The sequence below is a fragment of the Cucurbita pepo genome, chromosome LG03 (assembly GCF_002806865.2).
Source record: "Cucurbita pepo subsp. pepo cultivar mu-cu-16 chromosome LG03, ASM280686v2, whole genome shotgun sequence".
Taxonomy (NCBI): Eukaryota; Viridiplantae; Streptophyta; class Magnoliopsida; order Cucurbitales; family Cucurbitaceae; genus Cucurbita; species Cucurbita pepo.
In genome coordinates this window covers 9,259,908-9,280,821 of record NC_036640.1, presented here as the reverse complement: position 1 = coordinate 9,280,821, position 20,914 = coordinate 9,259,908, and the positions used below count along the sequence as shown (strand labels likewise).

The 20,914-nt window shown below is 34.7% G+C and overlaps 5 protein-coding genes across 12 annotated transcripts; 1 reads left to right on the top strand and 4 right to left on the bottom strand.

Moving 5' to 3' along the window:
• Positions 1–562: 562 nt before the first annotated feature.
• On the bottom strand, positions 563–1,066 carry LOC111790890 (MAPK kinase substrate protein At1g80180-like). Its single transcript, XM_023672003.1, has one exon. It carries the CDS (start codon positions 1,037–1,039, stop codon positions 713–715), a length of 327 nt encoding a protein of 108 aa, XP_023527771.1. The 5' UTR covers positions 1,040–1,066; the 3' UTR covers positions 563–712.
• Positions 1,067–3,146: 2,080 nt separating this feature from the next.
• On the bottom strand, positions 3,147–5,119 carry LOC111791446 (protein UNUSUAL FLORAL ORGANS-like). The gene is made up of 2 exons (XM_023672797.1): positions 3,567–5,119; positions 3,147–3,390 (listed from the first exon to the last, which is right to left on the bottom strand). The coding sequence occupies exon 1, from the start codon at positions 4,685–4,687 to the stop codon at positions 3,569–3,571; it is 1,119 nt and encodes a 372-aa protein (XP_023528565.1). The 5' UTR covers positions 4,688–5,119; the 3' UTR covers positions 3,147–3,390; positions 3,567–3,568.
• Positions 5,120–6,991: 1,872 nt separating this feature from the next.
• LOC111791072 (probable amino-acid racemase) lies at positions 6,992–10,448 on the top strand. 4 transcript variants are annotated; one of them, XM_023672266.1, is made up of 4 exons: positions 6,992–7,184; positions 7,345–7,428; positions 7,518–8,244; positions 8,351–8,623. In XM_023672266.1, exons 3-4 carry the CDS (start codon positions 7,531–7,533, stop codon positions 8,621–8,623), a joined length of 987 nt encoding a protein of 328 aa, XP_023528034.1. In that variant the 5' UTR covers positions 6,992–7,184; positions 7,345–7,428; positions 7,518–7,530. The 4 variants fall into 4 exon arrangements, with proteins under 4 accessions (XP_023528034.1, XP_023528032.1, XP_023528033.1 ...); XM_023672264.1 differs by having other exon boundaries at positions 6,993–7,184; positions 7,345–8,244; XM_023672265.1 differs by having other exon boundaries at positions 6,993–7,428.
• Positions 10,449–11,363: 915 nt separating this feature from the next.
• On the bottom strand, positions 11,364–12,777 carry LOC111791246 (uncharacterized RNA-binding protein C17H9.04c-like). Of its 2 annotated transcripts, XM_023672512.1 has the most exons (4): positions 12,675–12,777; positions 12,223–12,593; positions 11,617–11,712; positions 11,364–11,549 (listed from the first exon to the last, which is right to left on the bottom strand). In XM_023672512.1, exons 2-3 carry the CDS (start codon positions 12,582–12,584, stop codon positions 11,637–11,639), a joined length of 438 nt encoding a protein of 145 aa, XP_023528280.1. In that variant the 5' UTR covers positions 12,585–12,593; positions 12,675–12,777; the 3' UTR covers positions 11,364–11,549; positions 11,617–11,636. The 2 variants fall into 2 exon arrangements, with proteins under 2 accessions (XP_023528280.1, XP_023528279.1); XM_023672511.1 differs by having other exon boundaries at positions 11,364–11,712.
• Positions 12,778–14,644: 1,867 nt separating this feature from the next.
• On the bottom strand, positions 14,645–19,989 carry LOC111791427 (lys-63-specific deubiquitinase BRCC36-like). 4 transcript variants are annotated; one of them, XM_023672757.1, is made up of 11 exons: positions 19,701–19,987; positions 19,126–19,129; positions 18,931–19,056; positions 18,048–18,135; positions 17,493–17,578; positions 17,203–17,418; positions 16,155–16,339; positions 15,738–15,896; positions 15,544–15,624; positions 15,380–15,434; positions 14,645–15,176 (listed from the first exon to the last, which is right to left on the bottom strand). In XM_023672757.1, the coding sequence occupies exons 1-11, from the start codon at positions 19,778–19,780 to the stop codon at positions 14,976–14,978; spliced, it is 1,281 nt and encodes a 426-aa protein (XP_023528525.1). In that variant the 5' UTR covers positions 19,781–19,987; the 3' UTR covers positions 14,645–14,975. The 4 variants fall into 4 exon arrangements, with proteins under 4 accessions (XP_023528525.1, XP_023528527.1, XP_023528524.1 ...); XM_023672759.1 differs by having other exon boundaries at positions 18,931–19,049; positions 19,701–19,742; XM_023672756.1 differs by lacking the exon at positions 19,126–19,129.
• Between the last annotated feature and the right edge of the window lie 925 nt (positions 19,990–20,914).

The following is a 20,914-nucleotide window of genomic DNA, read 5'->3' as shown; positions in this document are numbered from 1 at the left end:
TGACCATGGAGTTCTTTTAAGCTCTTCTTAGTCATCTTTAGAATTACTCTCATTCGGACGTGACCTCAGTTCATTCATGTACCCTATGGAATGCCGCATTGAAGATGTTTGAACTAATGTTATCACCTACACATCTTTGATCAATGGATATTGGCACAACGGACAAATTAAGATGCCTCATCAACTTTTTAATACCCTCTTAATCTTTCTTTCATTTCTCCATTTCTAAAATTTTCCCCCTCTTTTTATTTTCTTTTTTCTCTTTTTCAATATCAATAAATATAAACATGTCTCCAAATTTTAATAAATTCTTTTGAAGTTATCTTAAATTGAAAAAAATCTAATTGTTAAGGTATAAAATTCTTGTTCAATCCAAAATATATATCTTGTTGAATCGAAAATATATCTTAAATAAGTGTACAATTGATCTACGAGACTTTAATGTAATAACTAAGCTGACATCAAAATACCATTATCAATTAATAATCTTAATGTGTACATTATTTTTAAAAAAATGATTGGATTAAGAACAATTGAATGAATTATTTAAAGAATTAAGATGTAGAAGGCAAATTGGAGGAAGTTTTAGTTTTAATAATTTTTACATTAACATTTAATCAAACACAAAATACATAATTACTTTTATATAATTTATACACAAAATCCTAATTTTATCTATTAACAATCCCACTCGCCGGACAATTTTCTGAACCTACACCGATCTACGCTTACCGGTTTTCGTCCACCGACTCTTCCTCGCCGGTTTCCCAAAAGCGCTGCAGAATCCACAAACCGACACCTTCGGCGACGGCGGCTCGATCGCCGGCGGTACCTTCCCCGTCCTGTACCCACGCCCACCGTTGGATCGGCTTCTCTCCATCGTAGTATTAATCGGCTCCACCGTCACTGCCGCCGAATTCTCCTCCCCCGATGCGGCGGCCGTTTGCTTCAACTCCCCGGACAAAAATCGGTCGTCCCACACCAGTCCCGACGAGCCTTGCCGCCGGAAAGAAATCTCAGATCTCTGCAATCCCTCCATAGCTAAATCCTTTTTTTCTTTTTTTTCCCCCAAATTTACAGAGAAATTTGCTCTGTTTCTCTATCATATATAGAAGAGAGAGAAAGAGAGCTGAGGAAAAATAATTTAATTAATAGAGAAATTAAAATGTCACATTAATTTATTTTTTTCCGTTATCATAACATAAAAATAATATAAATTATTATCCTAACTAAAATATTTATTTATTAATTAAATTACTTTTTGCATTTATATCTATATTTTTTTTTTTAATCTCGTTTAAATTTAATTTATTTTAATTCTTTAAAAATAAAAAAGATTCAATAGTTATTAAAGGAAATTATTTCTAAAATTAAGAATAAAAGAAAAGAAAATTCTAAATGGGTCCTACATTTTGTTGGAGATAGGTATGACACATAAACTACGTGTACATTTAATACAAATTTAATAAAAAAAATATTTATTTATTTATGGAAAAGTCAAAGAAATAAATTAAATTAAGTGGGTATAAAAATAAATAAATAAATAAATAAAGTGTTGAAATTGAAGAGAATTAAATGGTATAATAAATGTGGAATGGGTTTAATTTTTCAAAAATGGCAACTCATATGGTGAGTTGTGTACACATGGAAGTCAAGAGGCATGCAAAATTATTAATTATTAATTATTTTTTGGTCCACATTTCTTAGGGGACAAAAAAAAAAAAAAAAAAAAAAAAAAAAAAAAAAAAAAAAAAAAAAAAAAAAAAAAAAAAAAAAAAANTGGGTAAGAAATTTTGGTTGAGCTACCATTCATTATACAATTTGACTATATAGTATTGGGTTATGTAATGTTCTAACCACCATAATATATATAAATAAACATGTCTTTCTAACGAGCGAATCGTCGGTAGATATTGTGTACTTTGACTCATTACACATAGTTGTCAGCTTCACAGTTTTAAAAAGTGTCTACACCCCTTATATGGAATGTTTTGTTCCCCTCTTCAACCCATTTGAGATCTCACAATCCACTTCCCTTGGAGCCTAGTGCATTCGCTAGCATACCACTCAATGATTAGCTCTGATATCAACTGTAACGACCCTATTTTTCTATTGAAATAGAATCACTCACTATATGCATGACATGACATTTTTATGTAGAAACATTGATTTTAAATGGTACATAAACGATGTCATGAATTTACACGTTAAAAATAAAATTATTAAATCCTAATAAAGACTGACAAATAATATGAAATGTAACTACCGTAACTCAGATTTTATGGTCTTCACGCGTCACCTTAGTCATCCGTACATGGGTACTATGTCTTTATCTAAGATGTAAGAGTAGCTCATGGTTTGAATATTTTAAGAAATACTCAGTAAATAACCTCGTGGTTAGGGCGGGGTAACGCAAACACACACATACATGGTTAGATATGTGGTACTTCCCTAAACACGCCCACACACTTACACATAAACCCACTAAGCGAACTCGCATCCATATTCTTGATTTGGTCGAGCTAAATGCGCTAATGGGTCGCCCATGAGATTCATTCCAACTCATAGCAATTGGATCTTGTAATTTGGTAGCTACTCGGTTTGTCCTTTTTCACTCTAATTGCCTCTTTCTTCTGCTTAATCTGTGAATTCTCTCTCCCGCAGGCCATGATTTAAGTTCCCCTGATCTTAATTTTTAATTCTCGCCGAATTTTCTTAATCTGCGCCGATTTGTTCTCCTAGGATTCTCTTCCCTTGGAATAAACCGATCATTATTTAATGGGTTATTGCAATTGCTTTTGTTATGTTCGCCGTTGTAGAGGTTTTGTTTGATTGATTTATGCATATTTCGATCTTTGAGGTATAATAATCTTTCAATTCTGTGCTCTTCCCCCTCCACTCAGATGCTGTTAAAATAATGCTTCCTTTGGCATTTTCCGCGCTGGATAGCATGCCTTACCTTGATCTGAGATTGAACCCTAGGTTTTTTTTTTTCTTATGGCAATTGACTATGGTGTGAGGATAGGTTCCATTTGTAGCTTCATATCTTGGTGACAGTTCTAGATGCTGCTGAAATTTTTTGAAGTGTTTTGAAGAAATTATTGCTTGGATGATTCTGTGTACAATACCGAACATAGTTGCTTTTTGGTCTTCTGAAAATGTTTCTTTCAGAGCTCTTCACAAGCCATTCCAGTTCGTGAGGCAGTTATTGACTGATTCTACTTATTTAGAATAAAAAGGTGTACATACTTGACATGATATTGTGTTATAAAATAGATTGGTTGGTGATTTGGCCATTTTTACAACATCAATTTCTTCAAGTTTCTGTGGATTCTGACCTTCTCCTCATGGGCCATTCCTGATGATATAGCTCCAAATTGTACTCTGATTCTGTCATAATGCTTTCAAGTTAGATATCCATCCTTTCAGAAACTCTTACTTCTATGATATTGTAGGTGAACTGTAATTGACCCTTTATTCGTTCATTAATGGAAGTTGGTCCATCATTTCCTACATGATAATCAAAGTAGTTATGCTGTTCTTATTGTTAGGATTGAAAAACTCACATTCAATTTGAGTACGGTGCAAAAGGAGCAAGGCTTGGTTGAAGAAGCAGTCCTTTTATTGGCAAGTTATCAACTCTTTGGCTTCTAATTGAAGAACATCCATTGATCCAATTCCATTCCCATTTGTTCTTCTCTTTTCTTTCTCTCCAAATTACCATTCCACTTCCAAGCTCCTTGTACAAGCACATAACCTCATTGTTTGCTACGCACTTGGTGTTTATCCATCTTCCATTGCTTCCTCCTAGAAGTTTTATTCCCAAGTCATTTGGCACCTTCTCAACCACTGCCCACATATCTCTATCTCCAAGCTCCCAAACGCAGGCGTTTTCACCGCATATGGCACCAACTAATGCTAGCCTTCCATTTCGGCTTGTAAGTGCGGCAAATTCAAGTCGGTCAGCCATTGGCACCTGCAATTCCCTGCAAATGTTTGAGTTAATCTCAAACCCCATCACCCTGAATGCCCTTGCAGAGGTTATCCAATACAAAACCCCATTAGAGTAGACACTGTCATTATGAGTCCAGACTGTTAGCCTCACGGAAAATTCCACTGGCAGTGATCCTACAATTTTCCATGAGTCGTTTCTTGAATCATATATTTCCAACTTTGATTCATAAGTGGTGCCACCTTGTGGTGCCTCTGACATCCCACCTGCTACATAGACTTCGAATTCTGGAAACTGAGAATCTTGGCTTGTGTTTTGTATTACAACCCCCACAGCCGGATTACTCCTAGTGATGTTCGGCCTTGGAAGATACCGGAATTGACTAGTGAATGGATTGCATATGATCAATTGTAGAACAACAGAACTTACGGATCTTAAAAGCAGAAGATTACCAACTGTGGCAATTGGTTTGACTAAATCAGGAAGAAATTCCAGTGAGAGCTTATGCCAATTGTCAAAAATTGGATTGTGAGCAAAACATAGCTTGTGTGCTCGCAAAGGCAAGGCGATGAACCATGAGGGATGATACTGCGAAAGAATTGGCTTGGTGCTCAAGGGGCGAGTATCGACGCACTCGTGCCAATGCCTGCAGGCCGATCTAGCTCGTGCCAAGGAGTCTGGGGAGAGGAAGGAGAAGATGTTGGCAAGAACATCAAGAGGAAGGCTACTCCACATGGTTGATGAAAAAGTGAAGCTTTTTCATCAAAAGGTTAGTAAATTGTATATATGCAGTACAACTGATAATTGAAGTGCTATCGTTCAAGGCGAATTATTGAAATAATATATGTGCGTTGGAATGTGTGGCCATATCAACTATGATCTGTATGGTCTGACCCACATGGGAATCTCATTTGTTTACATGTTTCTTTGCTGGCTCAAGTATTTGATTGCTTTTTGATGCATAAATTAGAGAAGTTTGGTCCTTGGCAGAGCCCAAAGGGCAAATGGATGTCTTTGATAGGCACATCCTCAAAATATCTCTGCTACCTTCTTCTTCAATACTTCAAAACCAGGCCCCACCTCATACCTTTTGAGTAGTTTACTTCTCGTTTCTTTTGATTCTTTACACGTCAATACAGTCACTGCCTAACTCATCTTTATCAGTTAGGCTAGGCTGTTCTTATTGTATCTAAATGATATGTAACGATCCAAGCCCACTGCTAACAGATATTGTCATTTTTGAGTTTTTTCTGTCGGGCTTCCTTTCAAGATTTTTAAAACGTATCGGCTAGGGAGATGATTCCACATCCTTATAAAGAATGTTTCGTTCTCCTCTTCAACCATGGTGGGATCTCACATGATATGTCTTTTTTATGATATGTCTTTTTTATAATAGATGAGAACCAAATTAGCACGAAACCACAATAAGTTTTGATGTTGATGTTGTTGATGTTGTGATTATCCGTCTATTATCTTTCTCTTGTCATTGATTGGTATTATTATTATATAGTCGCCACTTAAAGGCTTGATGTTGTGATTATCCGTCTATTATCTTTCTCTCGTCAATGTTTCGTCTGTTGATTGGTATTATTATTATATAGTCGCCACTTAAAAGGCTTGTTTGACTGAATTTACTTCTAGAGCTGATTTCCTTTTATTATTATCCTTTTGTATTCTTATCTCCCAAAGAGAAAGAATGTATTATATATTTTATTTTTTGAATTTGCATAGGATTCTTTTGCAGTTTGGCTAAAAAGGTTTGTCCGTATATTCTAGCTGTGATTTGTAATTTTCCCTAAAATTCAAGAACTTATCTCCAGAACTTGATTTGTTAGTATGCTTTTGTCTTTTAAGCTGCAAAGTGCAATGGTGGGCGTGTTTTGAATGCAGTGAATCTAGTAGATCTGAACACAACTCAATTGGTTTTAATTAAACCACGAGGATGTTGGTCCTCTTCCTCGGTAGAAATCGAGAGAAACCATCCACGACAGAATTTTTACTTTTTCTCCCTTCAGAGCAGAACGATCCTACTAAGTTTGATAAGACTCGATGAAAAATAGCAAAAATGTAATGGGTGGCTCATAGCCATCAAATTTTGTGCACTTTTCAATGAATTATGCTCTATGCTCGATTTCTACTAGTAACTTACATGCTTTGACAAAAACTAACAGGTAAAGAAGTCCATATACCGAGTCTCAAATTTTGTGCACTTTTCAAGATGATTTCAATTTTGTCGTTGATATGAAGGTGATAAGTGGTGCTAATTCGATCTATATATATGTATATAACATACACATATATATCAAAACTTGGATCGATATATTAAAGTCCAAAACTAAATTGATAATAAAAGCATCAATTGATTTTCATTTAATCTACTTTTTTGAATGGAAAGAATTTAAAGATGGTTTGATACAATTTGAATTTTATTTTACATTTTTAGGTTCAATAAATCAATTAGATTTAGGTAAATATTAATTTTGACAAATTTATTTTTAATTATACATTTTCAAGTGTTCAGTATATTTTTATTTTAAAATTTAAAATTTAAATTGCATAATTACATTAAAATTTTTTGATAAATATTGTATACGACGTTATTTCATTTGTTAAGGGTAAAATATGTATAATATAATATATAAATCACACGATATGCAAAATAATAATTGTAAAAAAAATGAAAAATAATAATTATACAAAATTTATATTCATAAATTAATTATAATATTTAAAAAAGTAGAAATTCACTTGATTTTTATGATATTATCCTGTTTAATTTGAAGTTCATGTTCAAAGGTTTAAATATTATTTGTGATAACACGACTCTCTATGATACGATGTGATATGATGTTATCGTGTATCGCCTCTTTGTTTTGGACTTTCCAAAAGGTTTATACAATCGAGAGTGTATTCCTTAATTATAAATATATGATTATTTCCTAAATTATTATATAATGGACAAGTGTGTTCTTTAATTATAAACCACGGTCATTTTAGAAATCCTGAAATTCGAAAATACAAATAGAATGTTTTTGTTTTGAAAATTATGGGTTTAAGATCACCCACCAAAAACCTGATCCACGTTCCTTTTATCATCTCTTTCCCGGTGGAAAAAAATGGTCGATCTACAGAGATCTTCAACAAAATTCGGATAAATACTGTCTGGAAGCACGAAAGTATGTTGTAGAAGTGGACCAATTGATTAAATTTATGCGAAATTGATGCTGTTCTGGTGAGAACAAAGATTCCTCCCACTTCCACTTCCTCCTCTTCTGAATGATTTCTTCTCCCAAATATCCTCAAATCAAGGATATTCTTTGTATTTCCTCTTTTTCTTACCACTGCTGTTCTTGATCTTTCTTCTTCTTTGCTTTGATTGTTGAGAGAAACAGGGTGGGGTTTTGTTTTAGGGCTTGATCCTCCATTTTGAATGCCGGAGATGGGTTTTCCCCTTGTTTTGATTGCTGATATTGCAGGTAATTTCATTATTCAATCGACCCAATAATGAATTTTCTGTTCCTGTGATGGGAAATTGTTGACTGGGTTTCTCATTGTTGAAACCCAGATGATTTTGAGGAATGACAATGTCTTTCCAGCTTTTAAGTACTCAATCTTGTCTATCTGCTTATGTAAAGACTCGTAGAATTCAGCTTCGATGGAGGTTGAATCCTGTTCAGGCTATACCACCACCATCAACTCTTTTGCACACTGATGAAAGTGAATATCTTCCAGAATCTAAAAAGGGTTCTGGGTTCAAATCAGTATTGAAAACGAGTAAAGATTCAACTGGTATTTTGCTCAGTCAATCAAATACCGTGGGTATATTAGGAGGATCTTCTGTTAATTCTACTGTAAACTTCTTGGGAAAATTAGTTAAATGGAGTACCAAAGATGGAGAATCTGGTCTTCCTTTTGTTCTTTGCTCTGACCCAACTCTTGGTAATGAGCTCCAAGTGTTTGATAAAAGTTCTCACCAAGTTCTCAACTACAAGAGTGAGGATCTGGGGTTGGATTCTGGACCATTAGTAGAGAGTTTGAAGAGTAAGAGAGATTTTCTCGAGAAGTCGGGTGCTCGTTGCATCGTTATGCCTTGTCACATATCTCATTTATGGTATGAAGATGTTTCAAAAGGGTGTCCTGTTACCTTCCTTCATATGGCTGATTGTGTTGCTAGAGAGCTCAAGGAAGCTAAGTTGAAGCCACTTGAAGCTGGGAGCCCATTACGGATTGGTGTTCTTGCAACCAATGCAATTTTAAGTGCGGGGTATTATCAGGAGAAACTGCAGAATGAAGTAGGCATCTCTTCATTGTTTTTGAACTTCATGGATCTTGAAGCTCTTATTCCTGTCTTCGAGCGATTTTTAACCGTAACGGAACAATACTTGTGTATATATGCAGGGATTTGAGGTGGTTCTTCCAGACAAAGCAACTATGGAACATACTGTAATTCCTGCAATTGAGGCTCTAAACAGAAAGGACATTGAAGGGGCAAGGAATTTACTACGAATTGCTCTTCAAGTTCTTCTGGTGAGGGCTGTCAACTCTGTCATCCTTGCCTCTGATGATATAAAGGATCTCTTGCCCCTTGATGATCCCCTTCTTAAGAGATGCATTGACCCAATGGACGCATTAGCAAGGTCCACTATCAATTGGGCACAATGTGCGAAATAAGGTATTTCAAGATCTCAATTTGTTGTAAACCATTTGAACTCTGCTAAAAATAATATCAGGAAATATGCCTAAAATCTACTGCATGGTTTCAAATTTTTCGAGTTATGAATCTCGTGCAAGATCAATGCTGGTAGAATTGCTTTCTCATCCAACATGATCTTTCTCTCATTTCATAACAAAAGGAAGACCATTGCTCAAATAGAATTAGAGATATGTGATGTGATGTACTTTCCCTAGTTATCGTTTCAGCCTGCAGTTTACTTCTCATTTAGATGGTACTATTCATTCATGAACCCTTGGTTATGACCCTATCTACAGTTGAAAGGGATATTTTGGCTCCTCCATTTTTCTGAAACAAAATTTAGATGTAAGTTTAAATTGTAATCGAAGTTTGTTTTGAAATCATAACTCATAAAATGCATAGTTGTTCACTTCATCCTCTCAGCATCTCATTAGAATCTCTTGGAATACCGTGGACGGAGTGTAACAGCCCAAGCCCACCGGTAGCAGATATTGTCTTCTTTGGGCTTTCCCTTTCGGGTCTCCCCACAATGCTAGGGAGAGGTTTCCACACCCTTATAAAGAATGTTTCGTTCCCCTCCCCAACTGATGTGTGATCTTACAATCTACCTCCCTTTGGGACCTAGCGTCTTCGCTGGCACTCGTTCCCCACTCCAATTGATGTCGTTCCCCTCTCTAATCGATGTGGGATCTCACATTGAGATTGACATATACCATTATGAATAGTTCGTTGAGAATAATAGTACTCAAAAGTTCGAAAGTGTGCAGTTGGGAATGTTTTCCAGTAAAACGGAGGATGGATGCAACAATGACGGCTAGAACTGCAAAATTGGAGTCATCTCTTGTTTCTTTCTTCTTTTTTTTTTTTCTTTTTTTTTTTTTCCTGATATCCGTGAGTGTCTTGAACTTGTCTCGGCACCTCTAATCTCATGAGACAACCCGCATGACCCTACGATATTTAAGTGCTAAGGAAATTTGTAAAGCAAAAAATCCTAGGTAGGTCCACCATGAATTGAACGAACCCATTCCTTCAAAAAGCTGTTTGTTATACCTGAGAGCATAAGGCCAATCTATGATGGTTTAATTTTGATCATCTTTGATTTTTGTTCTGTGTTCTTTCTAAGCAATATCATATGCACTATGCTGTGTTTATAGCAACACTTTACTAGATGGATACAGAGTCTAATGCCATGAGGTAAAAAAAAGCGACACAACTTCCGATCCTGGGTCTTTTTTTTTCTTCTAAGAAGCTACATAGCTAGTCTTTTAGAGGATGTTTGCCTTGTGATTCTAATTAATATAGGTTTGGAAAGTGTTAAGCTGGTGTAACCTGTGGTTGGGTTCTGCAGAAAAATGAGCTACAAAACTAAAGTTTGTATAATCCATGTTAGGTTGGTCTGTGTTTTGGGGGTAAAATTTAACACAGTTACACATTGAGATAAACAAATCTACATACCAAATATAAGCTCTACTCACATGATGGTTGTTGTTTGTAGGCGAAGGATGGGGTTGCTGAATCATTGAACTGGTTTAGTTCATTGGGTTTGCTCCTGAGTTCCTTCCACAGGGTTGAGCTAGACGTGTTGTGCTCTTGGTTTAAGGCGTTGGGGAGAATTTGGAAGACTTTATGGAAATGATCTTGACTCAAATACTTGAATTCAGGAGCTCCAACAGTGTTTCATCCACTGCGCTATATTTGTTCCTACCTTATTTTAATTGTATATCCCAGGTAAACTTTATATTATTTATGTTTGAGGCTGCTGTTTCAATAAAAATAAATTTAAAATTTTGATTATTTTTTAAATTATTGCGAAAGTAAACAAGGATTTTGAGATTTGATTCTTTGTAAAAATATGGAAACTGGTAGACGCGTATTAAAACTATAAGGTTAACGACGATATGTAACAGGTAAAAGCGGATAATGTATGCTAGTGGTGGGTTTGAGTTGTTACAAATGGACGATGTGCTAGCGAGGACGTTGGCCCTCAAAGAGGGTGAATTGTAAGATCTCACATCGGTTGGAGAAACAAATGAAATATTCTTATAAGAGTATGGAAACCTCTTCCTGATCGACTCGTTTTAAAAATTGTGAGATTGATTGTGATACATAGTGTGTTTGAGCCTTTTTTATTATTATTATTTAAAGATTCAAATCATATGAATTATGGATGAAGTTTTAAATCATTCGAATCAAATTTTAACTTTTAAAATTATAGAGTTAAATTTTTTAATTTCATCCCAATAATTTAATCTCGTTTATTTTTTAGTTTTTTTTACTAGGTAGAGTATAATATATCAAAAAAATAATTATAAATATGTAGGATGGATAAGCAAGTTTTTTTAAAAAATAATTATAAATAAAAAAATAACCAGACAACCTAACCCAAAAATAACTAATTGGATTTGGTTGTAAACTCTGTTCAGATTGTTGGTGTTGTAACTACTTTGAAATTTTGAATTAGTTCAAAAATAAAAATTTAACTCAATCCAATTCAAAAATAAAAATTTAACTCAATCCAATTAAATCGGTTTAAAACAAAGTGGGTAAAAAAATGGTTGGTAAAAGAATAATGTTTGGGACCCCAACAAATTAAAAGGGCTACCTTTATGTAAAGTAGCTAATTTAATTAGTTGGACAAATTATTACAAAATACGATATAAAAAGAAAAAAATAATAATTAAAATATAATATATAATTAAAGATGAATGGATTAAGAGATATAATAACAAACATTGATTTTTGGAGATTATCTCAAATTTTCATCACAGAAATTAACAATAAAGAAAAAAAAAAAGGCTACAAAAACAAAATCAAAATCAAAGAGACAAAAAAAGAAACAAAGATAGTGCAGTTTATGAATGAAGTCTCTTTGAAATTCTCTCACTTGGAACCCTAAACCCTGCAAACAAACACATGTACCCAAATTAAGATGTTAATTTTATGATTGTGATACACCCAACAATTCCTTGCACTCGAACATGGCTAGTTTTGTTAGTACGAGTCTCTTGGAGCACTGCATCTGAAGCACTCCATCCTACTTGCAAAGTTATGTTCGTTGCATCCTGACCTGTGATTTCACCATTCATCATTATTTTTTTACTTTAATTAATTAAAAGAATGGATTTGGGAATATCTTTTAAATAGTTAAAATTGAAAATAAACCATAAATATGTTAGGAATCATGAGTCCCACGTTAGTTAATTTAGGGAAGATCATGAATTTATAAGTGAGGAATACTATTTCCATTGGTACCAGGCCTCTTGTGGAAGCCCAAAGCAAAGCGAGTTTATGCTCAAAGTGGACAATATCATACCATTGTGAAGAGTCGTGATTTTTAACATGGTATTAGAGTCATGCCCTAAACTTAGCCATGTCGAGGGTTTCAGAGAAAGGAGTCGAGCCTCGATTAAGGGGAGGCTATTCGAGAGCTTCATAAGCCTAAGGAAACTTTAGGGAAGGTTTATAGTGTGCTTTGTTTAAAGGGAGGATGATTGAAGATTATTGGGAGTGAGTCTCACATCGGTTAACTTAGAGGAATATCATGAGTTTATAAATGAGAAATACTATCTCCACTTACCTAGCACAAATCCAGTCACCGGACTTCCAAGCGGAGGCAGGGGAACGGGCGGGAGTAGAGAAAGCAAAAGGGGATATACCCCGAGGAGTCGGACGAGGAAGATCGAAGTCGAAGGCCGACATGTCGTCTTTGAAGGCACCACATTTGAAGCAGCTTGACCGGGTTGCGAAATTGTGGGCTCCACAGTTCCCTACGCTGCAGTACCAGTCCCCGGGCCTGACGTCCGACCCGCCGAACCCGAATCCAGACCCAGGTCTTACGGCGGCGCCGGTCTTGGGGTCGCCGCAGCGCTGGCAGATGTCCCTCCTCTGGAAGTTGAAGTGGTGGCAGGAGGTGCAGTTCCAGTCTCCGGGTCTGTTCATCTTCTGTGTCTGCAAATTTTATATTAAGATACCGGAAAATAAGAAATGGATCACAGAATAGAGAGAGAACAAAAGGGATGGAGCACGAACCTTGAGAACAACAAAAATGGCTGATTTAATCAAACAACAACAGTGGGGATGGAATAGCTAAAGAGGGGAAGGGAACGAAGGTATAAATACACCCAAATCCCACTCAAAAACTCACCTTTTTTTTCTTTCCTTCTTTTCATATATATATATAGAACGTAATCCCGTTGGGCTAAATAACTCGAATACAATTCATGATTCAACTCAACTCTCTATAGATATTGTAACTAAAATTTTATAAAATGCAAATATAAATATTTATAGAATACAATGAACTACTAAACTTAGTTAAAAGACGTTAAATATTTTTAATTTTTGTAACAATCATAAAATTAAGGTATCGTAGTGTTGTAACTCAATTTTTGAGTACCTTACCAAAATACAATTTTTGAGTACCTTACCAAAATAATGTGAAATCTTTGAATTTTTCAATTTTCCACCTAAGGAAATCTAACTCAATCTAGCCTTTTATGTTTTTCGATTGTCAGAATGAAATCTAACTCAATCTAGCCTTTTATGATTTGAATTGAATTCAAATTGGCATTTGGAATGTCCACAACTTACAACAAAGGTTATGTATAGCTGATATTTTGAAAAAAAATTAAATAGATGAAAATTCAATGACCAATATTAAAAAATAATTATACAATATTCCGATGTAATGTCATGAACAATTATGATTTATTTCAATCACAATTTTTATTCTTTTATAAAACCAAACCATTTTTTTATCTCATAAACTTTAGACAAATTTGAATATTCTCCCCTAATGTACATTTATTTAGCTAATATGTTTAAAAAGTGAACAATGTCGAAGCCTTTTAAAATATTCAAAATTCTTCATTCCTCTCAAATTTTAGGAAGACTTAAATTGATAAACTAAGATACATTTGGTCTTTTCTATATAATTATAGTAGAACTTTAGATATTAATATAACATTTAGTACATAAATGTTAATTAGAGAGAAATTAGGGGGGGAAAACAGTGAAATTCAAAAGAGGAAAAAAAAGGGGAAAGGATTTAATTAAAATTCAAAAGGAAAAAATGTGAGTTTCAATAAAGGGTTGTGATGAATAACCAAGTCTTGGATGTTTCATTTTGACCATCTTTTCGCTTTTCTCTCTTCTTTTTCTTTTCTCTCTTCACCCACATCTCTCTCTCTCCCTCTCTCCCTCTCTCCCTCCCTAGTTCTTTCTTAACCCACAGCTATGGTATTCTCTCTTTTTCACCCACACCCATCAAATCTCTTTCCCTCTTCACCCACATCCATAAAATGGCTCTCTCACTCTCTCTCTCTCACACACACCAAAAGAGGAAATGTGTGTGTGTGTGTGTGTGTGAGAGAGAGACAGAGAGAGAGGGAGAGAGAGGGAGAGAAGTGGCATCCATTCTCTTGGGGAAGGGTAAAGGGGAAGAGGGTGAGAGAGGGCCAAAAACTGTAAAGAAGAGAAAGAGAAAAAGGAAAGTGAGGCTGATTCGATTCTCCTTGGGAATCACTTCCATGCATCACCACCACCAACTCACTATTTATATATCCTCCATAATCTCTCTCTCCCTCCTCTCCCTTCCTTTCTTTTCTAACCCTCTTCTCTACTCTCAAGTTATTGGCCACTACTACGTCTATATCTATCTATTAAATACATCCATCAGAGGTACCCAATCCATAAGAGTGAGACAGAGAGAGAATAATAACATATGTAGCTAAAAGACCTTTCATCTTTCGGAATCTTAGCCGCTTTTCCAAACAAACCTATGACACTAAAATTTTCATCTTTTCTTTACCTCCTTTATCTTAAAGTCTTCCTTATTTCTTTCACTTTACAGTTGTGTTCTTTTCCTTTTCATCTTCCTTTGTTTTTATCTCACATGCCTAATCATCCAAAAACCCTTCCTTCTTTTCTAACATTCATCTTCAGAAAAACTACGTGTTCATTGTGATGCACATTTAATCCCTATTCTTTACACTATAGGGTAAGCAAAAAAAGAGACCACTTTAATGAATTTTCTTGCATTGCTGCTGAAACTTCGTTTTGGTCATCAGAAAGCATACACATCTAGACTGCTGTTAATTTGCAACTTATCCATACTGATATAAGTGGATTCAACAGCATGCTTCTACTACCCGATCAAAACCCATTTTTAGACAGTATCTATTATCAAGAAGATGAAATTTTGGTACCTTGAATGAATGCCATTTGACCTCTCTTCTATACTTCGGATCGTTTTTATGCACACAAAAGCACCCAAATGCTATAATACGGGCTTTCGGGAATTCGGAAAACAAGTTGTTGGTGCAAGAATCATCACAACCCCTTTCTACTCTGGTGAATAGAGCTTCCTGCACTTCGTGCACCAACAGATGCAGTTGAAGGATATAAGTCCCTGGGTGTTGTCGAAGCACTTGCTCGAGATCCATGAACTTGGTGAGGTGATCCTGGGACTGACTCGTTTGCTTTTGCAGCCTCAACTTCCAAATTCCTGGCTTCCTCAGCCAGCAAAGCTAACTGTTTTAAACAAGTATCATCAGCCTTCAAGAACATATTAGAACTATCTAATACTCTTTTGTCAAATCATGAAGTAACATTTTGAATTCATCGGAGCAAATAGATCAAAAAACTAATGCGCAGAAAATGTCCCCTTCGAGTCCATGTCATAAAATCCGTGGGATCTATCCATGCAGATGGGAGTTTTTGGAATCAATTCATACCCGAATTTCATTCTCTTTTGCGCGGTCCTGAAGCGCACTTATGACGGGACTAACACTGCAAACAATGAAAAGGGAAGTAAGAACAATTCCAATCAATGAGCATTTTAGGCAAACGGAGAACAAAAGATCCCAAATTAATGGTTGAGGCAGCATGTGAACCTAACCAATATTCAATCAACTTGCACATTGAAGCCTGATATGTTGATGTGTGATGTATGAATGTCAGCGGATGCACTTTCCCATCCCTATGGGAAAGAAAAGGCAATGAATAGAGTCAATAACAAATAGATTACAGAACCATTTTGTATAAACAAGGAAACTATGCTCCAATGGATTAACTAAAGAGAGAACCATTTACTTCATATTATACGAGACGGCTTGGTTATAAGCTGATCTCTCCTCTTCAAACAGAACCTGCTGTAAATCTGTAAAAGACATTAATGGTGAATCAAGCTTTATGAGCGAGGCAGTTGGCATAACATGAAGAGGAATCTCCTTCCTTGAGAATGTGGCAGCACTGGAAGCAAAAGAAAACAATTTCACAAGATTTAGACTTCATAGTCAGAGTCTGCCAGCTCCAGAAAACAAATGACGATGAAGAACGATACTTCAGTAAAGAAGAACAAAATAACAAAGACAATCTCTACATCGGACTCCCTATTAAAGCAGAGCTACATAACTTAACTAAGTTGAGAAATCATTACAAGATAAAACCATTATTTAGATAACAGTATGACAAGCAACCACCTAGAAATCTGCACTTCATAACCCATACCTCATTTCAATATTTGAGCGGTGCATTGCTTCTTGCATACTTTCAGACAAGTCCATTGGATCGATATCAGTAATTCCGCTGTTTGCATTCTTAGTAAGATAGCTTCCTCCGATTTTCTCTTTTCCTTGATAGTTGGTGTCGGCATTAGCAAAGAAATAACCCAACTCCGAAGATCGTCCAGTTCCCTGTAGACAAAGTCAAAAAAGTCATACACACCAATCATGGGGAATTGTTCACTGCGCAGCACTTCAAAAAGTTTAACAAAATTGAACTCGCAGAACCGAATTGTTATATATTATCTGTGGAGAACTTGTTTAGATGTCTCCTTGGTGACAAACAGTAACCAAGTAACTTCAATTAATCAGTAGTACTCCATGTGATGGCAGAGAAACATTCAACTAAAAAATGTCACATTACGATGGTGATATCATCCCATTTTTTTTCGTAGAGTTGGACCAACGTTTTCCAGATACAACAAGGTGCATGGTAATTGGAATTGAAGGAGTTAAATCTTATTCACAGAACATGAGTACGCTATATTATTTGCAAGAGCATCTCATCCGTGATCCAAGAGTGTAAAACAAAAGTTTTAGCAAAACACAGTTGCAGAATTAGTTTACCAATTGGCATGAAAACGAATCGGTAGAGATTGATTGACGAGATTTGTCTACATACATGAATACAAAATTCTGGGATGTCCAGCTTTACCCCCAATCAGAGCAGAGAAAAGATAGAAAGGGAGAATTCAACCAGGTATGTACCTGAATATGAGACTCATCAAGAGTATAGTAAGTTATTGTTATTCAGTGTAAGTTTTCAAACTCTAAACCAGGGCACAACTCATCAAGTACCCAATTAAAGTTTTCAAAATGTCTTAAGAGTCAAATGTGTTTCCCCATAAACAAACAATGCTATCTACAATATCATGTGTGACAGAAAATTGACGCTTTGGCAGAGCCTTCTGCTCATCATTCAACTTAAGCAGGCTATATGAATGACAACATCCAGATTCAGGTATCTTTGTAATGAATATATGTTGTACTTGTACCTTAAGAGTTCCGGCAATCATTGAATCACCAGTATCCTGTTCAGGACTCTCCCTTGGTCCATAGCCCACATTTGCTGATACGTTTTCAGAGGAACTCAATGAAGATTCAACATCAATCACTGAATTTCGATATACAGGAGACAAAGAAATAGGTCTTGATTGGTGATTTTGCTTCCCATCCGAGGACTGAAAAGCAATAACTTGAATTCTTCCAACCTGATATTTCCCAACTAAATATGTTTAGCAAACATGCAAAAGATAATTCTCCAAAGCAATACAACTATTCAAACCTTATTTGCATCTTCACTAAAGCAGGAAAATATCAGCCCAATAAACCCAGAATCAAGGAGCTGATATGTCCCCTGAGTTCGAACATCTGCAAGTAAGATTTTCATGATTGAAAATTTCTTTTCTTTGATTGAGAAGAGCAAAAAAAAATAAAAAAAAATAACATCTTCTAATACATAAAAATAAGGAAACTCCTAAGCCAAAGTTGTAGCAAAGCCATAATGTACAAGATTGGGGGCAATGGACCCAAACTCTGACATGAAAGGTCGATTAGCATCTCATATAACATAGAGATATCCGCCAACTCTTATGAAATGTTAGTTTTCAGAAGGAATATGAAGAGGAAAAAGAAACTGCACTAACGAAATTTTCAGGTCTACTTTTTTAATTATTACAATCATCAGAACAAACAAGTTCAAAACAAAATTTTCAGTGTTCTACTCTTAAGCACCCTAGCACCAAAAGAAAGCCTGAAACATAGGAAAGCAGATGGAGATGGAAAACCAACTCATCGAAGATGGGTTACAATTAGACATCATAGACAAGTCAATACTAACCAACATGTGAAGGAAGCACTGTAATATGAGGATGTGAATGGTACCACCCAATAACTCTTGTTGTTCTCCCAGTCATTGCTGTCATTCTGTTCTATAAAATTAAGTATATAACAATATTGAAAAAAAGAAAAATAACTTCATATAGATTTAATCACTAGTGGAAGAACAAATAACCAAAAGATTCATTCAGATTTTGATTTTTTTTTTTTTAAAAAAAAAACAAGTAACAAACTACTCATCTTTGAAAGTCCTACAGAAATTTGCATAGTTAACCTACTTACGTTAAACTGCTTCACAAAGCTAGCACTGGTATTAAAAATCAGTTTCTACCATTTTCTACTCTCAAAAGTAGAGAACACAATGAAATTCGATCACTCATAAAATTTAACAAGGCCCCATAGAACAACCTCCTCTATTCCTCTTATAACCAATAAAAAAACTATATTAAACTAGGAAACTGATTGTTCAATAGAACTTTTTTCTTTCCTATTTTCCACTTTGATAGATCCCGAATAATTTAAACACATACCATACAAAAACATTCTTCATCATAGTAATTGTTTTTCTCAAAGTTTGTAGCCACCCTAAGGTGGCCTAGACTCTAGAGACATCAAAGGTTTTCTTTATTAAACTCACCCGAAAATTTGAATAGATGGTCTTTAGACAGGTGTTACTCAGAGACCGCAGGCCTAAGCCAATGGGGCCACTCCCTGGGGCTCATAGTATAAATATTTTCATTTGTCAAGACCATTGACAAATAATGGATTTAAATGATAAAGTAAAAGAAGATGCACTACAGAGGATGCATCAACATGAACTGAGAAGAATAGGATAATGTCTAGAAGATGAAGAATTTCATAAAGATAAAAGAAGCGAAGGATATCTCAGCCTGGGCTGATGCAGCAGCCAATTGTTCAGGATGAGTCTCCACGCGGTCCTTCCTTCTGTCAGACCGCGTCTGAGGCGATGCTCCCCAAATTAGTGCAGTTACACTACCATTTTCTGAATGCTGCAAGATTTCGTGGTCAGGAAGACGCAGAACCGAAATAACAACTACCTTTTAAAAAGAAAAACATACCACCCTGAAAGAAAAGTCATGAAAATGGCTTAAAGCATAAAGAATCAGCCATGAAAAAACGAAAAAACAAAAAAACAAAAATTCTCAAACTCTAGAGAGAAATTGTAAAATGAATATCTCTATACTATGTTAGCCAATGAACCATAATTCATATAGACGGTCTAACAAGAGCTAGAACAGTACTTAACATAACAAATTCACACGACCTCTTGTGAAAAAGAACCCAAGTCCATTTCTAACAAACATCATTTGGAGTCGGAAGACTCTACAGGTAGCACTACAAATACCATTCCTCACCCTGAATTTTTCAAAATGACCAAGGAATCAATTAACTGAGACAAAGGTGCACAAAAACAAGAGAAAATAAGCAAACCAACATAAAGCAACCAATGAAACCTATGTTCAAATAAACATCCAAGACAAGCAACCAAGCCAACAAATATACACCAAGAAAACAAAATTAAAGCAGAAGCCATAGCAGATTATGCAAAATGAAGGAGAATGGGCTCAAACAAACTCGGAAAACCTTTAAAATAGGGGATAGTAAATTGCAGAGTGGAAATCTAGAGAGTGACCTCAATATCGCCAAGGAGAAGTCCCATGATTTCTTCAGTCTCCGTGGACAATGCATGAGTGAGGCAAGTAAACCAAACATCTTCGGACATCTTAACGCTCGTCAGAGACATTTTTCGATCACCGTTTCTATGAATTCGGAAACTCTCTGTAGAAAATGAATGAAGGAAAAGAGAGTTTCCGAAGGATTTCCAACTTTCAACAAAGTCACTGCCGATGATTCGGACCTTGAGCAGCAGATCGAGCAGCAATACTATACGATCGTGCATATAATTGATGATATCTGATTGATGACTATGCGATTTGTACACGTATCCTTAATATTCTTATATTTAAATATATATATATATATATTAAGAAAAAATAAGACCATAATTGGTAAATTAATAAAAATATTACTCAACTTTATATTTTCTTTAAAAAAATAAAAAAAAATATCAAAATAATTTCGATAATATTTTTAAAATTTTAAGATTATTATTTCGTTTATATTATATTTTTTTAAAAAAATATTCATGAAATTCTAACCACTTTATAAAAATAAAATTCAAAAAATTTATTACCACCTATATGAAAAAAAAAAATTTATAAATATTTTTTAAATATATTACTCGTAATAATAATATTTTTTAATTTTTCAAAAAAATTTATAAATATTTTTTAAATATATTACTCGTAATAATAATATTTTTTAATTTTTCAGAAGAATGTTAAAATGTATTTTTAATTTTTTTAAGGTTCAAAACATTTTTTAAATAAAATATTAATAATTTTATGATGTGTTTTTTTAATTTTAAAAACATTTTAAGGACCGTATTTAATTAATTTAGTCCATTATTAATATAAAAATTTACAGTTAAAAGTATTCAAAATTAAAACTCTAATAGCTGAATACCACTCACAAATATTAATATTTAAAAGGAATGGAAAAGATTTCCACATCTTTTCAAACACGTTAGGAAAAAGTTCCCCCTTATAACGAAAAAGTTTCCACCTCTCCAATCAACATGGGATATCACAATTCACCTCGTTTCGAGTTACCCTCAATTTTAAAACGCGTCTACTACAGAGTTAAAGAAAAATTTTATTTACGGTAAACAAATTGTAAATAAATGATGCAAAAAATAAAAAACTAAACACGAGAATAATTTAAATTAGACCATAATATATATATATATATATATATATATATATATATATATATATATATATATAT

Bases quoted from the DNA above. Each gene is read 5' to 3' on its own strand.
- LOC111791427 (XM_023672756.1), bottom strand. From the start codon at position 19,967: ATGCACGATCGTATAGTATTGCTGCTCGATCTGCTGCTCAAGGTCCGA. The intron at 17,419-17,492 runs GTTTGAATAGTT...GGGAAATATCAG, and splicing joins TTAGTGAAGATGCAAATAAG to GTTGGAAGAATTCAAGTTAT. The intron at 16,340-17,202 runs GTACAAGTACAA...CTTTGTCTACAG, and splicing joins TGATTGCCGGAACTCTTAAG to GGAACTGGACGATCTTCGGA.
- LOC111790890 (XM_023672003.1), bottom strand. From the start codon at position 1,039: ATGGAGGGATTGCAGAGATCTGAGATTTCTTTCCGGCGGCAAGGCTCG.
- LOC111791446 (XM_023672797.1), bottom strand. From the start codon at position 4,687: ATGTGGAGTAGCCTTCCTCTTGATGTTCTTGCCAACATCTTCTCCTTC.
- LOC111791246 (XM_023672511.1), bottom strand. From the start codon at position 12,584: ATGAACAGACCCGGAGACTGGAACTGCACCTCCTGCCACCACTTCAAC. The intron at 11,713-12,222 runs GTAAGTGGAGAT...GTGAAATCACAG, and splicing joins GGTGACTGGATTTGTGCTAG to GTCAGGATGCAACGAACATA.
- LOC111791072 (XM_023672262.1), top strand. From the start codon at position 7,531: ATGACAATGTCTTTCCAGCTTTTAAGTACTCAATCTTGTCTATCTGCT. The intron at 8,245-8,350 runs GTAGGCATCTCT...GTATATATGCAG, and splicing joins AGGAGAAACTGCAGAATGAA to GGATTTGAGGTGGTTCTTCC.